This window comes from Dermacentor andersoni, chromosome 1, assembly GCF_023375885.2.
Source record: "Dermacentor andersoni chromosome 1, qqDerAnde1_hic_scaffold, whole genome shotgun sequence".
Lineage (NCBI taxonomy): Eukaryota > Metazoa > Arthropoda > Arachnida > Ixodida > Ixodidae > Dermacentor > Dermacentor andersoni.
Genome location: NC_092814.1, coordinates 400,833,843 through 400,859,713, shown reverse-complemented (window position 1 = coordinate 400,859,713; position 25,871 = coordinate 400,833,843). Strand labels below are relative to the sequence as shown.

The 25,871-nt window shown below is 46.8% G+C and overlaps 1 protein-coding gene across 1 annotated transcript in view; it reads right to left on the bottom strand.

The window, feature by feature from the left end:
- The window catches only part of LOC126518706 (uncharacterized), a 132,956-nt gene extending 130,919 nt beyond the window's left edge, over positions 1 to 2,037 (bottom strand). The window contains exon 1 of the mRNA XM_050168470.3: positions 1,423 to 2,037. Within this exon, the coding sequence (XP_050024427.1) occupies positions 1,423 to 1,885 (463 nt within the window). The 5' untranslated portion in view covers positions 1,886 to 2,037. The remainder of the gene's footprint in view (positions 1 to 1,422) is intronic.
- Between the last annotated feature and the right edge of the window lie 23,834 nt (positions 2,038 to 25,871).

Genomic DNA, 25,871 nt, shown 5'->3' with positions numbered 1-25,871 from the left:
TATGACGGCCAATGCATTAACGTTTAATGAATCAAAGAATGCAAGAAATACATATTCGCTTTGATGCGCTAAATGTAGTGCGACGTATGCATATACTATACATACCATCCTTATTTGAAACGTTCCATTGAGTGTGACGTAGGTTTGTATACTTTCGTATACGCCTTTGTAAGTTTCGTTCTTCTTAATATCTTTTCTTTTTCGTGAATAAAGGTTATGGTCCTCAGCGCATAGGTCCGCACTTTCGGCAGATATGTACACCAATAAACTTCAGTCCTCATCATTGGCATTATGTTTTGTTTTCGTTGCTTCTTGCATCTCGCTTTCTACACCAAAAGCTTTACGGCGCCCGAACGGACGGCGGGACCAGCAGTGCAACGTTTCACGGCGGCTTCCACCCGATGGCGCGCGCACAAATGAACCGCGTGTAGGGAGATGCAGGCTTGCCGGCGGCAGCCTGCATCCACCTGCAACGTTGTCGCGACCGTTGACTGCAAAGCGAGCGACAGCGTATACGCGCGCGCGGCTTCGCTCTGCAGCAAGAACGCGAGGCTGCATGTCATCAAAAAATAACACTGAAAGCGCGAAGGTCTGCAGAAGAAAGCGAACGACTGCATTTGAGCGCCAGGTTTCGCTTGCCTCTGCTAAAGAAACAGAAAAGCCACTTGGCGGTCACGAAATGAGGAAAACCAGCGAAAGAAAGACGCGCCTTAGGAATTATGGCAATCACAACGGCGTTGCAGGTTGTACGTATATACGGTGATGTCAGCCTAGTAAATCGGAAATAAATGAAAAAAAGTATATATACGTATAAAAGGAGAACCCAACTGTCGCAAAATTTTAACTGCTGCGCTCACACGTCCTGGAAGAGAATTTTGTGAAACAATATTCTTACATATTCAAGGGAAACAGGCATTAAGCAATGAATCGCTCTTTTTGTCACGGTCCCCGTTTAGCTGCGAACCACGATGACGAAGCACGTGCCTGTATACAACACCCGGGCGCTCTGAATTCAACAGCCATTACTAGTGTGTGGGTTTGCAACGCTTCAAAACGAAGGAGGGAGCAAAATACATGCGTCTGCAGGAGTGGCGGGACGTGATCATGCAGTTCACATGTAGATCGGGAATTGCGCTCGCGCGATATGATCTCGTGGAATAAGGCAAATAAGAAACAAACAAGAGGTACCAAGGCGTGAGATGAATACGCTTCGGCGAAAGAAAAACCTATAAGCATTAATCAACTTATGAAATCGCTGCAAGACTACCAGACGCGTCGACGCGTGAGGACAGTGCGCCAGACGCGTTTGGTGACTGCAGCGCAAGGCGGCATGAACATATGGACCCCCCCGTATTTTTGCATTTTCTTTCGACGATCGCGAACTCTGGGCATGTGAATGACTCGAGCCGGTCGATTGCTCACCTCCGAATCGGTGCGCGAAGAGCCTCGAATGCCTGGCCGCCAGCAACCAGGGGTAGAGGGGTTGCGGTTCCCGGGACACCATGAAGGGCCCACCGGGTCCCACCAGGTGTCCCAGCGCGGTGGGTGGCGGAGGGTGCTGGAGTGCCGAGCTCAGGTATGGCGGTGGGCCCCGGGACAGCTGGTGGTGCTGCTGGTGGTGCTCGGCGACCATCGCGGCGTAAGCGGCCGCCAGAGGCGGGAACGTAGCCATGGGCACGGCGACGCCCGTGACCGGCGGCGCAGCGGGGGGCCGGGGCGAGTCCGGCGGACCCGAGGCCGCCAGGGGCAGGTGGTGCGCGGTAGCGGCGACGTCCGCTCGCCGCTCGTCGACCGCATCCTTGCCGACGATCGACTCGATGGAGAAGCCGAGCTTGGGCTTGTTGGGGGCCGCTGTAGGCATCATGGTCTCCGGCGGCGAAACCATGCCTGGCTTGCTCAGCCCGCCGGCATCGAAGCGTCCAGCAAGGCACGGGCGGACGACGTGTGCGGGGCAAGGGGGCGGCTCAGAACGGCGGGGCCAACTGGGTCGGCATCGTCGGCACGCTCGGGAGGCAGCAGCTCGCTTCGCGCGGTCGATCCGCTCTGCTCTGGCCGGCGAGTTCCGGTGGGGGGCCGGACGGGGAGGGGCTTCGGGAGGGCGGTGCGGGACCGTCCCCTGAGCCGGCCTTCCCTGAGCGGAGGGCGCAAGAAAGGGAGCCACCGCAGAGACGCCTGCCGCCATCTATCGGCCGGCTCGCGAAGCCCCCGACGCGAGATCGGATCTCTCTTGTCCGTGAACCGCGAGGGACGCGACGTGCTGGCTTGGAGACACTCCCAACTGCTGCTCCTGGTAGCTAGTCAGCCGAGACGTCGCTGCTCTCAAATTACTCGCTGTGGTTTCTTTTTTTCTCTTTATTAGCACTTTCCCGATTGCCAAAATTCTCGCGATGTCTTTTAAAATATTCTCGCCCTTTGTCGCATTCTTAGAGAAAGAAATAGTGAGAAAAAAGCAATTCCTTTGGTCACTGAGCGAGGAAGGAAGCCGCATGTCTTTTATTGCATGCATCGCACGTCACATGTGTGACACTCCCAGCGCGACGGGAACAAGTGACAGTGTGAGTATGACACCAGCTCCGTCTACCTTTGACGGAGCTCGTATCACCATCACTCAGTTCGGACACTACCAAGCCGTACGTTATAACTCGTCGAAGGCTAGGGTGGTGTCGCACTGTGTCCGAGTCATTGCTAATGAAGAAATGACATTAAATTTCAAGCGCAAGCGGCAGTTGTGGCTGTCCTCAAGTGTGCATCAACGTATCTTTAACAGGATGCAGCATTGTTTAGACTGTTGACTCCATTGCGCGCTAATCACAGACGAAGCATGCAACAGCGTCAGTTCACGAGTTGTTTTGTATACAAGTTTTGACGTTGCTGTTGATATGTACGTTCGATCGTGTATGCACTGTTTCTTTTGCCGGATTTGTCGACATGATTATCTGTGACATTGTAGAAGCATTTCTATTTTACTCTTACTACTCGCCTCTTTTACGTTATATTACCTTCAGGCACAGGAGCAAATTTTCATAGTGGCATATAACAGTACTTCCTGGTATATGCAACGGTAGCCGTGTGCGAATATTAGAAAAAACTTCGAATAATAAATCAAATAAATTTCTATTCGATAGGAGCACGTAATCGAATAGAAATGTATTTGATTCGTTATTATTATTATTATTTATTTGTTATTATTCGAAACGCCCAATATTTATCGAATAATTTTCGAGTACTCGGCTTCCACGGGCAAGCGCATCAAAAAGGAAAAAGAAAAAGACAACGCAGCGAGGAATCCATTTTTCTCGTTTCCAAACTTGGACTTTGCCCTTATCTATAGCGCATATAGGCTAAGCTTTATGCCACTGTGGACACAGTATTTTTCTCAGGGTGATGTTGCTGGTTAAAACGCGTGCAAAAGCCATCCTAATGTACATTAGGATGGCTCGTGCCACCAATCTTACACACACGCATATATATATATATATATATATATATATATATATATATCTGTTTGTGTGAGTGTGTGTATGTGTGTGTGTGTGTGTGTGTGTGTGTGTGTGTGTGTGTTTGGGACCTTGGTTTATCTGTCTATTTCTATCGTGAAGCTGCTGTTTCACGAAGCTCGAGCACTGTATTTAAAGAAGTCTATATTTATTCGAGAAGAATTCGAAAAGTATTCGATTCGTCTTCGATTTGATGTCGTCTACACTGGATTCGGTTATGCAATAAAGATTGCTTTTGGCACACTCCTGTCTAAAAAAAGACACAAATAGAGTTTGCCACACATTAGCCTTGTTCTGGATTAGCGCTGCTGTCCTTGCGCACAGGCACGCGCACGTTGCGAAATAAGGACGCGATGTACTTGGAACACTTCGTGCTTGCCTTATAGTATATACACATACTGACAGGCGCCTTCGACGCATGTGGAAAGAGGACACAAATGAAGTAATCAAACATTTATGCTGTTATTTGTTTTCAATGCTTACTCAATTTTTATTCTGTGTCTCAGTCAATGTTGGCGCCGACGCCGGGTGGAAAGATGTCCACGCTGCGGGACGCATAAACAAAGACCGAAGAAACTGAGATGGTGGCAAATTTGACTGTCACTTCCTAACTTCGGTAAACGCATTTTGACAGCGGATAATGAGACAACTGCAAAATTAGATAGAAGGATGTGTATACTGAGTGCTATTCATATTGACGCATACGCGTCGGTTGTATGAAGCACTGTGAGCGTCGTTGCATACTGTTATGAGGTGTGTGATTTCGTAACTGCATTTTGAGTGCTTGCACAATAGTGCTGTGCTTTCATATATAAATTCGTCGCTATAGCGATGTCCTGTGACTTAGCCCGTATGACAATGTGCAAAAAGTCTAGTTTTGCCTTTTGTGCTATTACTAGGTGTCCTCGTGATGCTGAGTGGACCGCTGGTTATCGCTCATAGGACCTGAAATGGCGTCAAAATATATCTAATCCCCCTTTCGACAGACACACACGCACGCACGCATACGCGCACACGCGCACACACGCTGTTGTGACGGAGACGTCTCAACGCTGCCGCCACTGTTGCGAAGGAGGATCCAAGGCGGCGGTGATTAAACGAAACATTTATATGCAGTATGTACAAGGGCGTTACATGGACAGAGGCCGGGGCATAATTGACTCGTACAAAAGCGTGCGGTGAGAAACGGGAGCACGCCTCTGCTTGCTGTCTTCTCCCTCCGGCATACCGTGGGCTTTTAGAACCCCAGGAGTCGTTGCAGTTGCCATCGGTTCGAACTCCTCCAAAAAGGACCATCCGCGGGTTGCTGTGCGAATTCCGACGAATGGAAGAGGGGCACCTGCGTCAGGCGATCGCTCATCGGCGACTCTCCGGCGGCGCCACCGGATGCAACACGACTCGCCGTCGAGTCCGGCCAATTCGCCCGGCATGCCGGCAAAGCGAACTTTTGTTGGGAGCTCTAGCACAACACACACACACACACACACACACACACACACACACACACACACACACACACACACACACACACACACACACACACACACACACACACACACACACACACACACACACACACACACACGCGCGCGCGCGCGCACACACACACGCACGCACACACACACCGTTAATGTATTTGTTTTCGTTTTTCTTTCATATATTAATGGCAACACATCGTGTACAAAATGTATGCTGCAAGCAATCAAGTATACAAAGAAGATTGTTACACTTTATACACAGTATATCATCAGCAATGCGCGAGAACATGGAAATATTTAAACAAGCAAATAATACGTATGTGTGTTACAAAACATTATATAGCAAATAGAAGAAAAAATGTAAGAGAGAAAACTAAAATAAAGATAAAGTTATCGAGACCGCATGGACAGTTAAGTACCATTAAGAACTTAGCATAAGATAATTCCTAACCTTTTTCTTTAGAATATAAGTAGATCTGCATTCCTGAATCATACTAGCGATTTCTGGATTATTATTGAGCAAATGAGGTATTGGGTAGGTGAGTGTCTGAGTACCATATTTGGTTCTAAACATAGGTGTTCTAAGTCTGTTATGCCTAAGGTGATATTGCGAGTTGTCGGATGAAAAAAATGTGGACAGGGTATTTGGGTCATGCAGAATTTCCCTGTGTGTATACCAGGGGCGTAGCCAGGGGGGGGGGGGGCTTCTGGGGCTTCAGCCCCCCCACGACATTTTTTCGCGCTATCCATGCGCCGCCGGCCAAAAGAACCCCCGGCGCCGGAAATCATGCTCGATTTTGACTAGAATGTCCTTCTCACGCTCGAAAAACACATTTTAGCGCGAAAATTGCGAAATCGGGCTGTATTTCGCGGCAACGTCCGTGCACCGGGAGTCACATATCGTAACGCAAGGACCTCCTTGCGAGCACGAAGTTCCAAAGGCGTGGCGGGCGGGCTCGTCGTGGCATCTCGCGAAGGCCGCGGAATCGGGAGCGTTTGGATTTCAATTCTGACACTTTATGGGTATAAAGTTCTAATAAACATTTGCTGCGAAAGGTGCATTGATATTTCCAAAGTCGTGCTTTAGATTTTCAATTCTGGAACTTTGTGGGCTTAATGTTGTTATAAACATTTTACGCCAAATGTGCATTGACTTTTCTAAAGTCTTACATCGGAACATACAACGAGACAAGCCGAATCAACACACTATCAGACAAATTGACAAAACACGCCGCGAGATACGATGAGACAAAGCGTTGGGGTGGTTCATTTGCGTCGTCATATCGCATTAAAAAAAAATCAATATTTTTTTCACCTACGCCAAAGCATTCATGTCAAGACACTAAAGCCAGCCATGGTAACTACGTTCTTTCTAATTTTTCTACTTTGACTTTTATACGTGAGGACACATTGAGCCTCTTAAATTTTTTTATTCTCGCTACCCTACCCGCGGGCTGCCAGAGCCAGCCAGAGCGCATGCGTTTTTCTTGTGTTGCCCCGAAAACACCGCGCGGCGTACTTCGGTGCGCGTGTGGTTTTCTTCGGCCGAGTGAATTTTCGCCTGGCGGAGTTTTGGACGCCTTCTGGCTAGCAGACGAGAAAAAGAAACAATGGTCGATCACCGCCATCACTGTGAAGACTTGACGGATTACACCGTGTTCGCTTGAGCGCAACCTCTCCGGAAAGTCTTGTCTCACCGGTGTGAAATACCGAGCACTATGCGTGGTTCTCGGTGGACCAAGCATGTCACGTTTTCTTCGATATTCATTCGGTAGCCACATTAGGTGCCCAAAGTAGGCATTGGATTGTGGCCAACATACTCTCCTTTGCGTTTTTCTTTCATTTCGGTGCCCCCGCCCCACAAAAGGAAAAAAAACATACATTGTTGCAGCGCAGCGAATTGTCGCATGGTGACACTTTGTTTTTTATTTATTTATTTATTTAGAACATACTGCAGGCCTACAGTAGGCCCAAGCAGGAGGGGCGAATACATAATATATGCAAAAAGAACAGGATTAGCAAAATTGAAAAATGTTAAATACAAGTTGTAACACAAAATACAGCAATAAATACAAGGCTCAGATGCAAAATACAAAAAGTAAACGTAGAAATAGATGGCTCTCAAATTAAATGCTGTGAAGAAAACATTGAGTCAAAAGAATCAGCTCTGGTTAAAAGATCTGGCGGACACCTGTTCCACTCCTCAATGGTGCGTGGAAAAAATGAGTATTTAAAGGCGTTAATCCTAGCACTGTAAGGGGTTAATGATAGTGCATGATGATTTCGTGTTTGGCGCGTAGTGTTAGGTTTAAGGAAGGGTTCTGCATTCATAGACAGTTTATGGTTTTTTTAGTAAGAAAAGTAGTTTCAGTCTTTGAATTTTCCGGCGTAGCTGTAATGTTTCAATACCGTGAGTTTGCATGAGGGTCGTTGGTGAGTCAGTTACACGATACTTTGAAAAAATAAAACGGACGGCTTTGCGTTGAATCATTTCAAGGGCCTCGATGTTACGTTTAGTGTAGGGATCCCAGACGGTGCACGCATATTCTAGTGATGGCCTTATTATTGAAAAGTAGGTTAATTTTTTAAGTTAAGGTGGGGCAAGTTTTAGTTTATGTCTAAGAAAGCAGAGTTTACGAAAGGCTGAGGAGCATACGTTTGATACATGTTTATTCCAGCTAAGGTTTTTCGTTATTGTAGCTCTATAGATACTTGTACTCGCTGACTTCGGTCAGAAGGTGAGATGAAATATTGTAAGGAAATGAGAAGGACTTCTTTGTGGAAAGTAATCGGCCACGGTACGCTTCAGTTGCCGGATACTATTATTATATTATTGTGATAGCAATTATATGAAGACTCCAGGCGCATTCCTGCTGTTGCCGTCGCCCTCATGTTTCGTATGAAGTCTCAGGGCAATAACATCGTGACCGCGCACCGCATGCTGTATGTGCGAGTGAAAGAGTAGCGGGCGTGGAATGGGTGAGCCGACGATGGTGGCCCAGTCTTGCGTGCGCAAAGGAGAAAAGCATGGATGGAGTGGATGGAATGGCGGTGGGATCTAGGATTCTGTGAATCGGTGATTGCGCTACATGTTTATTTGCCTTGTTTGACGCATTATATACAGATACTTTTTCTTAGATACGTATATTTAAATATCTTGTTGCGAGGTGTTGTGTATACGTGAAGTTAACTTTCTTTCCAGTGACACTTTTTTGCCCTTTATCAAGCATTTGTATATTCCATTGTATCTTCGCATTTCTAATGAACGGGGGCGAGTTGAATGAAAGTGAGCCTACCCACCCTGCGCAATGGCTCGGTTCATTATCTGCGAGGCATGGGCGTAGCACACAGGCATCTTTTATTTACAAAAGTGACACGCAGATGTCAGGGTAAATGTTCTTTAATGCTCTCATACACTGGATTGAACATGGTTGCGTGACGTAATGGACACTTCAGAAGTTAAGCAGCGGGGTGCCGTGAATGTTTTGACAGCTGAAGGTGTTTCCCAAAAGGAAATTATTCGCCATATGGCTGCCGTGTACGTTGAACATTGTATTTCATTGGCCACTGTGAAGCATTGGAGCAAACGGTTGAAAAAGGACGTGAAAGTTGCAAAGACGATCGAAGACCGGGCCAAAGCTATCGTGCAATCACCCCCAACACAAGTGCCAAAGTGGATGAGCTGATGAGACAAGAACGGAGGATAAACATCGATGAACTGGCAGAGCGTGTGAACATCAGTCGCGGTTCGGTTCACACCATAATTCGTGAACATCTCGTTCATCGGCTCTTGTGTGCGCAATGGATGCCCAAGATTTTGAACCGCCGCCAGAAGAAGGTTCTGCGTTGCCTTAACTCATCTGATCCGGTATCACAATGTGGGTGACGACTTCTTGTCTGCAATTGTGATCGGGGACGAACCATGGTGCCACTACTACGAGCCTGAAACACGACGGCAAAGCTTACAGTGGAAACATTCGAATTCACCGCCCCCAAAGAAAGCAAAGGCCGTCATTTTCGCCGGAAAGGTGTTGTTTACTACTTTTTTTCGATCGTTAGAATTTTCTAAAGCCGTAGAGACTATCAATCGTTTCCGATATTGTGAAACGCCAGATCGGTTGCGTGTCGCAATCAAGAACAAACGACGTGGAAAATTGACGAATGGGGCCATCACATTCCACGACCTGGCTATGGTGTTGGGCTGCTGAGCACGAGGTCGCGGAATCCAATCCCGACCACGGCGGCCGCATTTCGATGGGGGCGAAATGCGAAAACACCCGTTTATTTAGATTTAGGTGCACGTTAAAGAACCCAGGCGGTCGAATTTTCCGGAGTCCTCCGCCGTACATTTCGATGGGGGCGAAATGCGAAAACACCCGTTTGCTTAGATTTCGGTGCACGTTAAAGAACCCAGGCGGTCGAATTTTCTGGAGTCCTCCGCCGTACATTTCGATGGGGGCAAAATGCGAAAACACCCGTTTGCTTAGATTTCGGTGCACGTTAAAGAACCCAGGCGGTTGAATTTTCCGGAGTCCTCCGCCGTACATTTCGATGGGGGCGAAATGCGAAAACACCCGTTTGCTTAGATTTCGGTGCACGTTAAAGAACCCAGGCGGTCGAATTTTCCGGAGTCCTCCGCCGTACATTTCGATGGGGGCGAAATGCGAAAACACCCGTTTGCTTAGATTTCGGTGCACGTTAAAGAACCCAGGCGGTCGAATTTTTCGGAGTCCTCCACTACGGCGTGCCTGATAATCAGAAAGTGGTTTTGACACGTAAAACCCTATAATTTAATTTTCAATTTTTTCACAATGTCCGTCCCCACGTCGCTGATGTGGTTAATACAAAACTGGCAAAGTTCAAGTGGGAAACGCTGCAACATCCGCCATACAGCTAAGACCTGTCGCCTTGTGACTTCCACCTTTTGGGGCAAATGAAAAAAAAACAGCTTAAGGGAAACAGATTCGGGTCGGACGATGACGTGAAAGAATCAGTTGCAGATTTGTTGAATCAGCAACCTAAGGAGTTTCATGAGGCGGGAATCACCCGACTCGTTAGTCAGTGGGATAAATGTCTAAATGCTGATGGAGACTGCTTTTAAATTAAGTACCCATTTGCCATATATTTGCATTGGCTCACTTTCATTTGACTCTCCCTCATATATTTTGCAGAACGGCTTTATATAGCGATACACGACCGGTGACAGCTGTCCGTGCGTAATACATTGGAATAAATGACAGCGTCATTGAGATTTTCCACCGGCCGTTGCATATGTACAAAAATGTAAACAAGGTTGTTGAATGACAAAGTTTAATTAACATATTTGCCCTAGCTCAACTTGTTCATTTATGGCCTTTACATTTTTAATATCAGTGGCATGCACTGCTTTGCTGGCTTCGAACTGATATAGTTCTAAGGATCGTGTGATACTTTCTTTACTTATTAAATAGACAAAAACATGGAAGCATTGATATCAGTTATTTTGAGCACAATTTCTGGCACATACGAGTATATCTTTTTATTAAAAATACATATAATACTTGTTTGGACAGTGCGTAGCGTTCAAGAATTCGTTTGCAGCATCTTTGGCAATGCAGTTATTATTCATGTATTTGATCTCTCGACAAATTGTTTAAGACGAAGCTTTAGCTCGGGCCCAACTCCGACGCGGCCTATTCAAACAAATGTAAACGCAGAAACGCTCTTCTGAGATAACCCCTGGATAACTTTTAATGGAATTTGTTGAATTTGAGAAATTTAACTTCTAGTATGTGTTGGAAGCGGAAGTTCGATTTAGGGCCTGAATTTTGTTTAAAATATTTTGAAAAATTTGAGAGTGCGAAAAAAATAGAAGGACGACGTTTACAAACTAAAACCTCTTCATCAAAAACAGATATCGTGGTTCTTCAAACGGCATCTATTATAAGAGTCAAAGAGGACAAATTGGTTATGTCAATTTGTATCTTACGTGAATTAGTTACGTGGTGCACAAGGGCTCTGCAAAAGCCGTATTTCGATAATGCTAAATTGTTTGAGATTCATTTGTAACATATCAATTTTGTCCGCTGTAGATGTACTATTAGATGCGATTCACAGAATTGTGATATTATTTTTCATTGTTGAGTTACAAAGTATTAAACGTGATAGTTTCGGTTTCTGAAAATTTGAGATTTGGGCCAATTTTTAATACAAAAGTGACACTCTAAATGAAAAATTCCAAACCAGAAGACAGTGGAATTTAGGTTTTTCTTTTAAATGCAACAAACCTCATCAAATTTTGTGCAGTGGTTGCCGAGAAAAACACCTTCTGCATGTATTTAGATAGGAGCATCCGAGATAAAGCTTCCTCTTAAGGAGGAGGCCCAGCTGCAACGTGAGCCCACCCTGAACGAGATTTCTGGCTACGGCACTGGTGTATACTTAGCAAGCCTTAGTTGGAATAGATGATCTATTGTGAGTATGTTTAGCTTGGAAAAGTATGGTGCAGTGTGGTCACTACGTTGAAGGTTTTCTATGCAACGCACAGCTCTTTTTTGTAGGATTATTAAGCTATATAAATTTGTCTTAGTAGTTGTACCCCAGATTAATAGACAATAGTGTATATGTGAATGAACAAGGGCATAGTATAGCTGTAGTTTTAACCATTTTGGCTCCAAGGTTCTGGTATTATACAATATAGAAATTGACCTGCACATATTTGCATGTATCTTGTCTACATGTGGTGTCCAGCTCAAGTTTTCTTCAACGACGACACCTAGAAACTTATAAGTAAAAACACGTTCCATAGCACAATTTTTAAATGTAATACAGGTACTATGGTCATCAGGCTTATTACGGCTTTTGAAAATGATATACTTAGTCTTTTGTACATTTAGTTGAAGTTGATTACAATGCAACCAGTTTGATAGATTAGTTAACCATGTATTAGCTGCCTTTCAAGATCAAATAAGTGTTTACCTGTAAAAAAAAATACTTGTGTCGTCTGCATAGAGAACTATGTCAGGGGTTCGCGGTATGTTGACAAAATCATTTATATAAAGAATAAAAAATAATGGTCCAAGGATAGAGCCTTGCGGTACGCCATATTTTATCGGCTGTAATTGGGAACGGTAACCATTTAGGCTAGTGAATTTCACCCTGTTGGATAGATAACTGCGTATCAGATTTAATACCAAACCTCTAACACCGTAGTGTGGGAGTTTGCGAAACAAAATGGGATGCTTAATAGAATCTAACGCCTTTTTAAAGTCGAGAAATAAAGCAAGAATGTATTGCTTATTATCAATGTTATTAACTAATTTTTCTTTAATATCTAAGAGCGCCGTTTCGGTTGATTTCTTTTCACGGAAGCCAAATTGCTGCTTGGAAAGCATTTGGTGGTCGCCAATAAGCTTCATTAATCGTGATTTTAATGTATATTCTAACGCTTTAGAAAATAAAGGTAGCACAGATATAGGCCGATAGTTATTCAAGCCATCATGGGAACCACCTTTGTGAATTACTACTACTCTGGCTACCTTCATGCCTTCAGGAAAAGTACCCCTGGTGAAAGCTTGTTTGCAAATGTGCTGAAGTGGGCCACATAGTAATTCAGCAACATGTTTAATTGGATCAGCCTTAATGTCATCATAGCCAGCGGCAGTATTTTTATTTAACGATTTCAGGTATGTAACTATTTCTAATTCACTACATGGAGTCAAGAAAATAGATTGCGCGCAGGAAGAAGAAATGTATTGTTAACAGTCATTTGTTGTATTATTTGCCTGACCTGCTGCACCAGAAGTTAGGAAATGACTATTGAATTCATCCGCTAGGTCGGCTTCAGTGAACTCAACGCCGTCAATGGTTAGTGTCGTAGGAAGGCTAGCCTTTGTTTTCCCTATGAGCAGACGTGCCGAGTTCCAAGCTTTCCTGGGATTACAGCACACACCAGCAAACCTTGCCTGACAATATTGAATGCGAGCTCTCTTCAAATCTGAGTTTAATTTGTTGCTAACTTTTTTGTACTCATGTAATAGAGATATGTCTCTTAGTCTAATGAAGTTATGGTATAGTTTATCTCGTTCTCTAATTCTGTTGTAAAGATCTCTGTTAATCCATGGTTTCCTGGACTTGCTGTGCCTTTTGTAGTATTGCGGTGGGCAGGCAGCATCATAGCAGTTCTTTACATGTTGTAGGAACAGATCATACGACACATTAGGGTTTTGGTCACTGTACACATTACTCCAATCGATAAGTTCAATACTAGCATGAAATGTCGACATGGCATCGGTATTGAAGGAGCGATATGCTACAGGAGCACCGTTATCATTTTTTTCTTTCTTTGTCGTAGGGAAAAAACAAAACACTGATAAATGATCGCTCAGATCAGTTGTTAGCACACCAGCATTGATGTCATTTCTATCATGGTTAGTTATACATAAGTCTAGTAGAGTTCCACTTACAGTTGTTATTCTGGTAGGTAATCCTATTAAGTTTGTGCACGAGACTGACTCAATGACAACTAAAAATTGTCTACTATGTGGGCTAAGTAATAGCAGATCAATATTAAAATCACCAACAAGGACAATACGCAAATTTCTTAAGGACGAATATTCAAAAACTGTAGTTATAAATTAAAAAAATTCTTGAGTATCCCCTGATGGGGGGCGATAGACTGAGGTAATCAGAGATGTTACACAATGAACAGCAACAGATTCATAATGTGCGTTAACACAACACAATTCAGGAACCACCTCATATAAGATATGTAATATAAGATATAGATAAGATAAGTTTGGTGAGGAGCAGTTTGACATGAGTTCAAAGTGAGCGGTCTTATGAGCAATTCATATTAACGAATGTCTGGAGTTACTGGGCGCCACCGTTGAAAGCACTGTCGCTGTTGTCGCTTTGCAGCCACAGCTGCACTGTAAACGGAAATCACTCCGAGGTGGGAGTATACTGCTTGTCCTCTAGCGACCCCCCGGTTCGGAGTTTATTATGCTCCGTATGATCGGAGTAGAATTTTTACTCCGTACGAGCGGAATTTTTGCGTGGAATTATGGCAGTTTTTTTTTCTTTATTTTTTGCTTTGCAATTGACGGAGTTTTTTCGAGGTGCAACGGGAGTATAAAAAGAGGCATCGCGTGAGTTTGCGCGAACATGTTTACATGCAGAGGCTGCTTGTCAAATTTCGAAATATGCACACGAGACCGCGTCAAATTCGACGAAACAAGTCAATGAAAGCACATATATCATGACATACATAAGCATTTCAGAAACGCCCAATGCAGAAATTTGAAAGACATCCCACGTACACGCGATACTCAAGAAGCAACGGTGCCAGTATATATAGCCACGATACTGTGTGCCTCGAAACCGCCTAGGGAGCAGCTGTGCTGTTTTCAGAATTACGACTCACATGCTCGTTCATACGAGATCTGCCTCTCTGAAATTAACGGAATACCTTAATCAACACAAAACTGTTAATTCAAAATAGTGAGAGAAAAAAAGTTAATGGCGTAATTTTTCAAAAATATCATGCCATTCTGTGAGTGCTGAAGCGACTTCGCACACTGCCGGCGTTCGCGGCCAAAAAGTTGTGCGTTAGTTACAGTAAGCAAGAAAAATGTAAGTGCATGTGCTGCATAGCAAAATTAAATTTTTGCGATATAGTGGTAGCGTAGCAAGAAATTATTACGTGTGAGCATGACCCGCAGCAGCTGACGTAACAGCGAAAAATGCGCAGTCATACATTTTATGCACCGCACTATTTTCTTTGCGTCCAAGCAATCTGTCTCGGTGGCGAAAAGGAGCTACATCGCTGATATGTCGAGTGAATCCCTGAACTCGGAGCCAGCAGGCGTGCGTCTAAATCAGTGTCTCGGATAGAGCGTAATGTTAATGCAAAATCAGAAGCAACGACGTGACCAAAACCTATATGCGCGATAACAATTCGATTCACATCGCTCAATAAGAAGCTTTATTTTCAGTACGCATACTTATGTCCTACCGTTTTTCTTCGGGCGAGGATATCCGTTCACAGATACATAAAAACAGTTGCTTGCACTCCGGTGTTTCTCACTGGCAACACAGCACCGCAACGAACTTGGGTTACGCCATTCATGCGCGACTAGCACGGATGTCGTCGCTCGAACAGTGGCTGCTGTTGTCATTGCTACGCGGTCCTTTCAAACACTACACTGGGCGTCGTCAGCATGTACTCAAAAGGACATAGAAGTCGCCTTTCACGTACTGAAGAACACAAGACAGGGTGACGCAGCACGAAAACACAGCCAGAACGTGAGCCGACATCACGAGCCAGTGAGCAGCTTCGAGGTATACCTAAGCCTTTTTCCGCACTTGAAAACGTGGCTCTTGCAATCATCGTTGTCAGCAAAGTGATCACAGCTAATGTACTTGAAGCTGAGATACAGTGAACTTCAGGCATGCCTATAACACTTTCTGGAAGGAAATACGGGAAACAAATTGACGAAACGCTGTCACGGAATGACACTTCACACACGTAAACAAACCGTCAGCCATGAGCACTGCCCGCTCCGCCGAACGCGCCCGGTCGCTGACGAGGCGCACAGCCTCATGGGAAGCGCCACATGACCAACCTGTATCGGTGGAGGGGAGTTCTTTAAAACTCCCTGTCGGAGTTTCACGGGAGAACAAGATTTTTAAGCGGAGTAAAATCGCGTCATGTCGCCTTAATACTCCCGCAGCTAGCCAGCGGAGTGAAACGAGGGAATGGCGCTGTTTTGCTCCCATACATCGGAGTAAATATTGGAGGAGGGGAGGTTTTAGGGCACATCACCTCTTAAAAACTCCCAGGTGGGTTTATTTTCGTTTACAGTGGGCCATGGATCAGGTGACGCCGCTTTGCCTCAGCAGAGTGCACTGTTCGCCTTGTAGGCCAGCCTCGGCAGCGGTCGCATTGAGCCGCCTTTTGACGCGCTTCAGGAGACATGCTTTTATGTTTCAGTCCAGGAACATTGTCCCTTGCCGTCTACAATCGGTGACTTTAGCAGCGCAAGGATTGCTACATTCCATCGAAGAGCTGCTCCCACGGTTTTCCTGGGGAGGGCAGTCCATCCCGCGCTGGTCGGTGTTTGTGCACGTGTTGTAAAAAGGCACTGTGCTGCTCTTATTACAGCTGGCCTAAGTATTTATTAACCAATTTGAAGGTGCTACGTTTCGGATCCGTAGTCGCGCCGAGGTATACGTTTTTGTGAAAGATGTGCGATTCATAGCGGGTGGCCTATATTGTTCTTGATGATGTTTGCCATTGGGGAAAAAGAATTGTCTATGGCGTGCCCTATTTTTTAAGCGGAAAGTCAGTTCTTACGACGACGTGGCAGCAACATCGCGTAAAATTAGGCCACCTCTACTGAATTATGCAAGAATGTCACCACTACGCACCCACCACAGTTTCCCGATATTTTATTTCTGCTCCTCGCGTTAGCTCCACCAAAAGCAGACGGCTATACATTCGGACTCGTACTCTGTGTCACTAAGTGCTGAGAAACATCAACAACGCGTGATTATCCACCAATGTTCGCTTCTTCTGCGCAAGAAAAGAATCAGACACTCATCGATGCTGAAGGCTAACAGGTAAAACTGTTACACTGAGTTTATTCCAATTTCCTGACGGCAAGCAAATAGTCTTGTCTACCTCGACAGGTTTTTCATATCTACTGGACTGGCAAAAGGTTGAGGAGCGCGCAGAAGTGGAGCGGGTTTCGGTGGCGCCGAGCTAGTGCAGTGAAATCTAACCGAACGAGAAGGGTGGTGCCGACGTCTGCGATTGGTCCGCTTCCCCTTGCTTACATTGCCATGACTGGTCGAAAACTGCGGCGGCCTATGACGGCGAGTTATAAATGCCGCTAAAGTGGATCCTCAGCGAAGAGGTGGCAGAGCGAAGTCGTGCACGTGCCGGAAGGGCTGGACAACGTTATACTGCCACACAATTTTTTTTTAATGCGAAAGCACTACTGCTCGCACTTTCGGCCCATCGGTGGTCGTGGCGCCTCCTTACACAGCTGCGCGTCACGTGACCGTGTGACGTCACGCCAGACCGAGAGACGGGGCCCCAGCTCGCGGCATCGATGGTGGAGGCGAAGCCTTGCGCGCCGCTGCTGCGGCGCTACCGAGAGAGGGCGCTCGCTGGTGGGACGTCACGCCAGGCGGAGAGACGGGGCCCCAGCTCGCGGCATCGATGGTGGAGGCGAAGCCTTGCGCGCCGCTGCTACAACGCTACCGAGAGAGGGCGCTCGCTGGTGTGACGTCACGCTAGGAGGATAAATGAGGCTACAGCTCGGCTCCTCGCAGTGGTCGGCGCGCTGCTTTGCGCTATGTCGGATGATGTATAGCCATAAGTTCAACAAAGGGCAACCATGTCCACACCATCAGCCGAACCAAGGCGCAGCCAAGGGTATTGCTTTCGCACTCTTCCAGGCTTAACCAAGCTAAGCCTTCAGCCAATTTTTTTGTTACGCGCACATAAATCCATTCTCCCCGGCACCTCCAAGTGCCAGAGACATCGGCAGGCAGCCGTCTTTTATTCCTTTTGGAACGGGGCAGTCTCTGGCTACACAGAAAAAGAAATCAGTTTTGTTCAGCATATTAGTGCATCTTTAGTGCGTACACATCCCTTTGATGTGATGCGTTTTCGCAGTTATGTGAGGTTGCTTGACGGACAGGCCAAGTGGGCGCAGCCAAATAAATTTTGACCAGTGGCGAAGGGCTCATGGTGGAAAGGGCGTAGAATCCGCCTTTTTTCATGTTGCTGTGCTGCCCTCTGACGGATGCCGCTGGAAACGTTTTGGAAGGGTGTCGGAGCTTTCACCGCTTGATTTGTGTACCTGCGCCCAAGTTGAGTGTGCGTTGGTTGTGCGCTTCGTGGATCGCGATTAATTATCAATGGCTTCTCCTGGGCAGCATTTCGTTCAACCGACGATTACTGGGTGAACAGACCCGAGTGCACTGTTGTGCTAACAGTGCGACAGATAAAGACATGCTTAGTTCCATCTGCCGACGCGGCTGTCTTGGAGTTTGTTGTCGCTGATGCCTGCGCTTGGCACTTCAAATTTTGTATTCCTTTTACACATTCATTAAACATTTCGCATATTCAAGAAACTTTCTAGCGCAGCCTATCACGCCGAATTCGCCAAAGTGGTGAATTTGTTTACATCGACATCTACAGCCACAAATCGCTGTTAGCTTCGGATATTGTTGAAGCGGTTCATCACTGATATGAAATAACGTGAAAACGTAGCAAAACATACGTATCTGTGCATATGAGCCGTGTTGTTCCACCTTAAACAACGGCAACTGTGATCCAGACATATATATTACGGCTGTTATTAGGGATTCTCACTTTTGTTTAATTTCATCATACTTACAGTTTGGGCGTGCCATAAAGTGTTATTAGAGAAAAATGTGCTCGGCATAAGCCCTCTCTTATAGGTCGTGTAGTTCTCTCGCAAAAACGCGGATGCCATCGCTGACACCATTGGTAACTGAGCGAGTTTTTAATGCTGCTGTACCGAACGCGCTGTCTCTTCTTTCCCGTTTGACGCAGATGTAAATAGTGCTTCTCTGGAGTCAATAAATGTGCCAGCATAACAATACGTACAGACCCACCATCTACGTAGCGAATGCGACCGGCTGCCTTCCAGAACGTTCACGTAAGTACAGGATGTTGGCACAGCGCTGTGCCGCCGCTTGCCGCTTATGGTGTACACGCCATGCGAAGTATAAAGTACTTGAGATCAAATCCCCATAGGATCACAACTGAACTATAAGAGCGCTTTTCTTCGTCCTAGCTGCTTAATTTTTAAGTTCAGGTCCACCGGTAGCGGGTGCATGAACTCGATGGGGCCAGGCCTAACCCAACCTTCACTAAAAAGCATCAACATTGGCTCAAACTTCACGTGCATGGCTTGAGAGGACTGATGCTTGTGCACTTCAACTTCGGAGGCATGTCGACGCATTTTGAGCACGAATAAATATATATACAAGCGAATGCGCTGCGGCTATCGCGTTGTCGGTTCGGCGGCCGATCGCGCGGGCTTCGATCGATCGACCATGGTCGGCTCGCTGATTTTATCGGCGCCGTCGACAAGAAAGCCCATCGCGCTACAACTCGCGCCCGTTGGCTGCGTCGTTGTCGGCCTATTGCGATAATGGTCTCCGCGACACATTATGCTGAGTAGTCGGCCAATCGTTGGCGTCGGTGTCTTGTCGGTCTCGTCTCGACCCAGTGTTACCGCACCTTGAACACGAAGTCAGGCACGCGCTGCAACCACCAGCAAGAGAGGGCCGACGCTGCAAGAAGATTGCGTCAGCAACGTGATGTTTTTGAAGTGTCGGCCAAGGTTAACGGAGGGCTTTACCGATAAAGTTGATAGCTATCAACGCAAGGCGGCAACTACGTGGTTCACGGTGCAGTCCGGACACGGCCCTGGCCGCTTTCTGTTTGTAAGTGGAGTTGCAGTCTTATGGTATCTTCGACTGGTCGCCGCTATCCCCCGAAGCAGAGTCGGGGAGGTCCGGCGTTCCCCCAGCTCAGAGGTAGATTGCAAGCGCGCAAGCCAAATGTGCGACTCTCTCTCGGAGGGAAAAATGACAGATGCGAAACCACGCGACTACTGCCAACGTCCGATGTTTCGTTTATCCAAAGCTCCGGCGGGCGTTTGTCGAGGCGCCAGCATGCAGTGGCCTAGGTTGCCTAGGTTACGTTGGGCCGTTGCCAATGGCAGCGAAACAGCGCTGTGATGACGTTTAAATTTCGACGACTGCTCCGACGACAGGGCTCGGAGCGCCTCAGAGCGCTCGACGAGAGAGGAGAGCAATCGAGAAGAACCTGCCGAACGCAGGGCGCGCAACCTTTTTCAACCAGCCGAAGACAACGCCGTTTGCGAGAGCGCCCCAGAGCGCTCAGAAACGACCTGCCGAAGATGGCATTAGGCTACGCACGTTTTCGGCACCGCACCGACAAGTATACAGAGCAACAGACCAGTGCAGTTCCAATGCGGTACAAGGGGGGGGGGGGGTACTTTTTCCCGATATCTGGCCGCGCGCGTGTCCCTTCCAAAACGTTTCGCGACTAATCCGCTATAGGGCAGGGCGCATGTGCCGTCGCGCCGTGAAAAGGCTGATTGGACACAGACAGAGAGAGAGGTAAGGGCAAAGGAAAGACAGAGAGGTTAACCAGAGAGGTTAACCAGGAACGGGCTACCAGACACTATAGTGAAACTCTCATCAATAGGTGAATTTCAGGAACAACGTTGTCTACATATTTTTCATAATTAGTCCTCTGTGACCTTAATTTGTTCATGAGTATACCTCTATGGTGTGTTTTCCAGAAAGTGTTCGTTCGTTAGAATATTTGCTCAACTATGAAGACAGTAATAGAAGTGCAATGTTCCAATCCATACCGCATGTTACTTTAACTAGGGTCTTGACACATTTCGTATGTCTTTCTATGCATCACCTTTGTATGCCACTTTGAGTGCCTTTGTGTACAACACACTTTGTTGATCTTGTATGCCTAGTAACTGCTGTTTTCTCTCAGTTTTCATCTGACGGAATATTCTTGCACCTAGAAAATCAACATTGATGTATGATGTTCCACTACCTGCCAAGAAATGTGACACTTTGTACGTTCTTTCTGTACTTGTTCCACTCCTGTAAGGACCCATTGTGGGCTGACAGTATTGATAAAAAAATAAAAATAAAGATTATCTCCGGCTGGCTAGCCCTGTACCAGGGGAGGTGGAAATCTTTTTATTTTCTTTTTTATTGTTATTTACAAATACTGCGATCTCATTTAGAGACATAGCAGAGCCTAATCATACATAATGAGTGTGTACTATTCATATGAGACGGGGAGTTCTCGCAGTTTTCGTAACGTCGCGGCACAGGAAGGCGAAGTGAGAATGGCCAGAGAAATTTTTGACCAATCGTGGGGTGCTATAATGGCAGAGGTGGAATAGAAACAGATTGGAATAACTTAATTTTGTTGCGCCGCACACTTTTGCACTTTGTGACCTGACCACAGTCTCTGAAATATATTTTCGGACTAAGCAAGGGTTAATAGGAAGATGCTAGACGCTTACATTACAGATTGACGTAGCAATGGAGTCACAGATGTGTGGTCACATGCAGTCAGCAGCGAGAGAGAGAGAAATAAACTCTATTGCTAGACCAGGCTTCTTCAGCACGAAAGTGGGTGGCCTCCTCAGTCCAGGTAGCCATGGCTCGCTGCCGCCGCCCTATTCACCAACCGTAGCTGGTTGTCAGGGCCTTGCGTCACCAGCAGAGCCTTCCAATGGTCTTCCGATTCTTACTCTGAATCCACTTCTTGCATGTTATTGCCTGGTGGTTGTTGTGTCGGCTGGCGCTCATATTGATAAGAGAGCTCTGCGAAGTGCGCATGCGCCACTCAGTGTTAAAAGCAGGGTACCACTCACTAGCGGTGCCTTTTCCTTGCCCGAGCCATTAACCCACAAGCATGGGTTAATAAACGTCGTTCACCCGGAACTTGTCTGATCCTTTCGGCACGTCTGGCGCAAAAACGTAACACCTGGCGACGAGGACGGGACTTTGAAGAGTTGCGCAGCGTCAAGGAAGGCAATTGTTCTCGGCATTCAGCCTCTGTTCAGTATCGACGATTGAAGAGTGCTGCTTTTTCTTTTCTTCGCTGACTCGTATCATGAACGAAGAAGCCAGTGCAGGTTCGACGCAGTTTGCTGCTCAACTGGGCCACATATAACCGTTCGACGTTTCCACGAATGACTGGGCGTCGTACGAAGAACGGCTGACGTCGTTTCTAATCGTCAACCGCGTTCCCGAAGGTGACGGAGTACATGCATACCTGAGCATCATCAGCCCCAGTACCTACAGTCTTCTGAAATCGCTGGTTGCCCCGGAGCTGCTTTCAGCCAAGAGCTTCGAGGAACTAAAGAAGACTCTGCGGGACCATCTGTCGCCGAAACCGTCGGTCATTGGCGAGCGAGTAAAGTTCCACAGGAGGCTGCAAGTCGAAGGCGAGTCCATTTCTGATTATGTTGCCGAGCTACGGAAGCTAGCACGAACCTGTGATTTTGGAAGCGCGTTAGACGAATCCCTCCGGGATTGCTTCGTGTGCGGCTTGTTAAGAGAGGACATGCAGTGAGTGCTATTCACTGAGAATAGCAAGCTCACGTTTCAGAGAGCGGTAGGGCGCGCTGTGGCTATGGAGGCGGCAACAAAAAGCACTGCCGAAGCCCGCATGGGTGTGTCTGCAGCCAATCTCATGCATAAGGTACGGGCGACTTCAAGTGTCCAGTCGCAGGCATGTTTTCGCTGCGGGTCGGCGAAACATTCCGGCAAAGCGTGTCCCCACGTAAATGTCAAATGCTATAACTGCAACAAAAGGGGTCACCTGCAACGAATTTGCCGTAGCGCCCCCGGCACGTCGCGTGGGAAATGCCCGATTAAGGACACTGTAAAAACGTTATCGGTGGTATCCCACTCGGAAGTAGTAGCGTAAAGGGCGTATCTGCTCTCAGTATTGAGCCTATCATGGTACTAATTAAAGTAAATGATGTGACAGTCTCTATGGAGCTAGATACAGATGACGCTGTCACAGTCATGCCTTTCAAACAATACCGCGAATTTTTTTCATCCTCCAGGCTCAAGCCGACAGAAGTCAAGCTCCGCACCTACACAGAAGCCCTGGTGATGCCAAAAGGCGTCCTACAGGTCAAGGTGCAGCACGGCGGCCACAAGGCGAGCCTTCCTTTATACGTCGTAGACCAGGAGGGGCCGTCATTGCTGGGCCGGTAATGGCTTCAGGCAGTTAGGCTGGAGTGGAGCAAAATCTGGAATGTCCACCATCTGCCAAGGTCAAACCTGCCCTTGTCGTTTAGAGGAAAGGCTGCACGCTTTGATCACCAAGTACGACTCTTTGTAGAGGCGAGTTAGGCATGATTATACAAGAAAGGGCCGAGCTGTATTTCAAGCGTAATCAGGCACCGAAGTTTCTCAAAGCAAGAAACGTGCCATTCGCGCGTCAAAAGGCGATTGAGGCTGAGATTTCGAAGATGGAAAAATGGGCATCATAACGGCCATTGCCACATCAGATTATGCAACGCCAGAGGTACCTGTTATCAAGAAAGACGGTGGCAAACGCCTCTGTGGCGTTTATAAGGTGACAGTGAATTCGTGTCTTGACGTCACACGTTATTCGTTGTCGAAGGTCGACGACTTGTTCGCGGCTCTGTCTGGAGACACGCGTTTTTCAATGATCGACCTGAACCGCGCTTATCAGCAAGCGGTCATGTCTGATGCCTCAAAGGAATGCCTAACCTTAAATACTCACAAGGGATTATTTGTTGTCAACAGATCACATTTTGAAATCGCTTCCGTGCCGGGGATTTTCCAAAAGATAATAGACACGATGTTGAAGGACCTCAAGGGTGTTTGGTAACTGGAAAAACAATAGAAGACCACTTAGCTAATCTCGAAGAGCTGCTGGAGCGTCTTCAAAGCCGAGGCGTCAGGGTAAAGAAAGTGCTCGTTTTTTCAAAGCGAACTTCACTACCTTGGCCACAAAATCAGCGCCGAAGGCGTTTTCTCATTGTCAGATAAGGTTGACGCACTTCTCCAGGCACCAGAGTCGAAATCAAAGAGGCAGCTGCAATCTTTTTTGGGCATTGTCAACTATTACAGCAAGTTCGTGCCCCAGTTAGCACCAATAGCTCAACCATTTTTCAGACTTACGCAAAAAAAAGGCAGCGTGGCACTGGGACAAGCATGCTGGAAAAGCGATCAACGAAGTAAAATATCTATTGGTACAACCACCTACGCTCGCATTTTATGACCCTAAAAGACAACTTAGGCTGCCATGCAATGCGTCGCAGTATGGTGTAGGAGCAGTCCTATTTCATGTCTACGATGACAGAAGGGCACGGCCCATTGCTTACGCTTCAAGAACGCAATCTGAAGTAGAAAAGAAATACAGTCAACTGGAGAAGCAAGAGTTAGCCATCATTTTTGGTATAAACAAGTTCCACTTCTCTCTTTATGGGCGCTCATTCACCTTTGTCACAGACCATAAGCCTCTTCAAACAATATTGGGTCCGACAACAGGGATTCCCACAATCGCGGCTGCTCGTTTGCAACGCTGGGCCGTTACGTTAGCATCCTACTCGTACAATATTAGACAGTTTTAGTACTGCGTACGTAGCGTACGGAACGGAGTTGCGTGCGTAAGATCGCTACGTTCTGCAAAGTGCGCATGTGCAGAACACAACACGCACGGTACGTGATGCGTATGCGGCCGCTGCGTACGCACGCTTCCGATTCTTGCGTGCGTACGTAGGGAGAAAGCGTTTACGAGATTACGAGAAAGCATTTGATGGAGGCATTACGGAACCAGGGTGTAGACGAGCCATATGTAAAAATACTGAAAGATATCTATAGCGGCTCCACAGCCACCGTAGTCCTCCATAAAGAAAGCAACAAAATCCCAATAAAGAAAGGCGTCAGGCAGGGAGATACGATCTCTCCAATGCTATTCACAGCGTGTTTACAGGACGTATTCAGAGACCTGGATTGGGAAGAATTGGGGATAAAAGTTAATGGAGAATGCCTTAGTAACGTGATTCGCTGATGATATTGCCTTGCTTTGTAACTCAGGGGACCAATTGCAATGCATGCTCACTGACCTGGAGAGGCAAAGCAGAAGCGTGGGTCTAAAAATAATCTGCAGAAAACTAAAGTAATGTTTAACAGTCTGGGAAGCGAACAGCAATATACAATAGGTAGCGAGGCACTGGAAGTGGTAAGGGAATAAATCTACTTAGGGCAGGTAGTGACGGCGGATCCGGATCATGAGACGGAAATAATCAGAAGAATAAGAATGGGCTGGGGTGCGTTTGGTAGGCATTCTCAGATCATGAACAGTAGGTTGCCGTTATCCCTCAAGAGAAAAGTGTATAATAGTTGTGTCTTACCAGTACTCACCTACGGGGCAGAAAACTGGAGGCTTACGAAAAGGGTTCTACTCAAATTGAGGACGACGCAACGAGCTATGGAAAGAAGAATGATTGGTGTAACGTTAAGGGATAAGAAAAGAGCAGATTGGGTGAGGGAACAAACGCGAATTAATGACATCTTAGTTGAAATCAAGAGAAAGAAATGGGCATGGGCAGGACATGTAATGAGGAGGGAAGATAACCGATGGTCATTAAGGGTTACGGACTGGATTCCAAGGGAAGGGAAGCGTAGCAGGGGGCGGCAGAAAGTTAGGTGGGCGGATGATATTTAAGAAGTTTGCAGGGACGACATGGCCCCAATTAGTACATGACCGGGGTTGTTGGAGAAGTATGGGAGAGGCCTTTGCCCTGCAGTGGGCGTAACCAGGCTGATGATGATGATGATGATGATGACGTAGGGAGCCTTGTGTTCTGCTCTCGTGGTTCTCGTTTGTTTGGGAGAGCGCGAGACAAATGAGTTTCCCAAAATGGCAGCGTCAAAGGCTACCAGCGGAAGGCTGTACTTTTCGATGGCCTACGATTCGGCTTTGCTGCGTGAAGTGAACGCGCAGAAGCCGTTCCCGGATCCTGCACGGTGGGAATGCATAGCAAAAATAGGAACTTTGTTTTTGAAAAAGTGTTCAGTGTTTGCTGTTTGCGCGAAAGGCTCGACCTGCTTTTGGCGCAGTTCGTCGCAAATGAGCGTGCCAGCCTCGACATTATTCGTGCATTTCATCCGTATTAAAAGTAGTCTCTTAAAGGCCTAAATATAGTTCGACGAAGTGGGAACGCGCCCACACGTTACATCACGTTAGCGAGGTCAACAGCGTCTAGTTCGACCGACGGTTCGACGTACTGGCTGACGCGGCCAACGCGCTCCGACG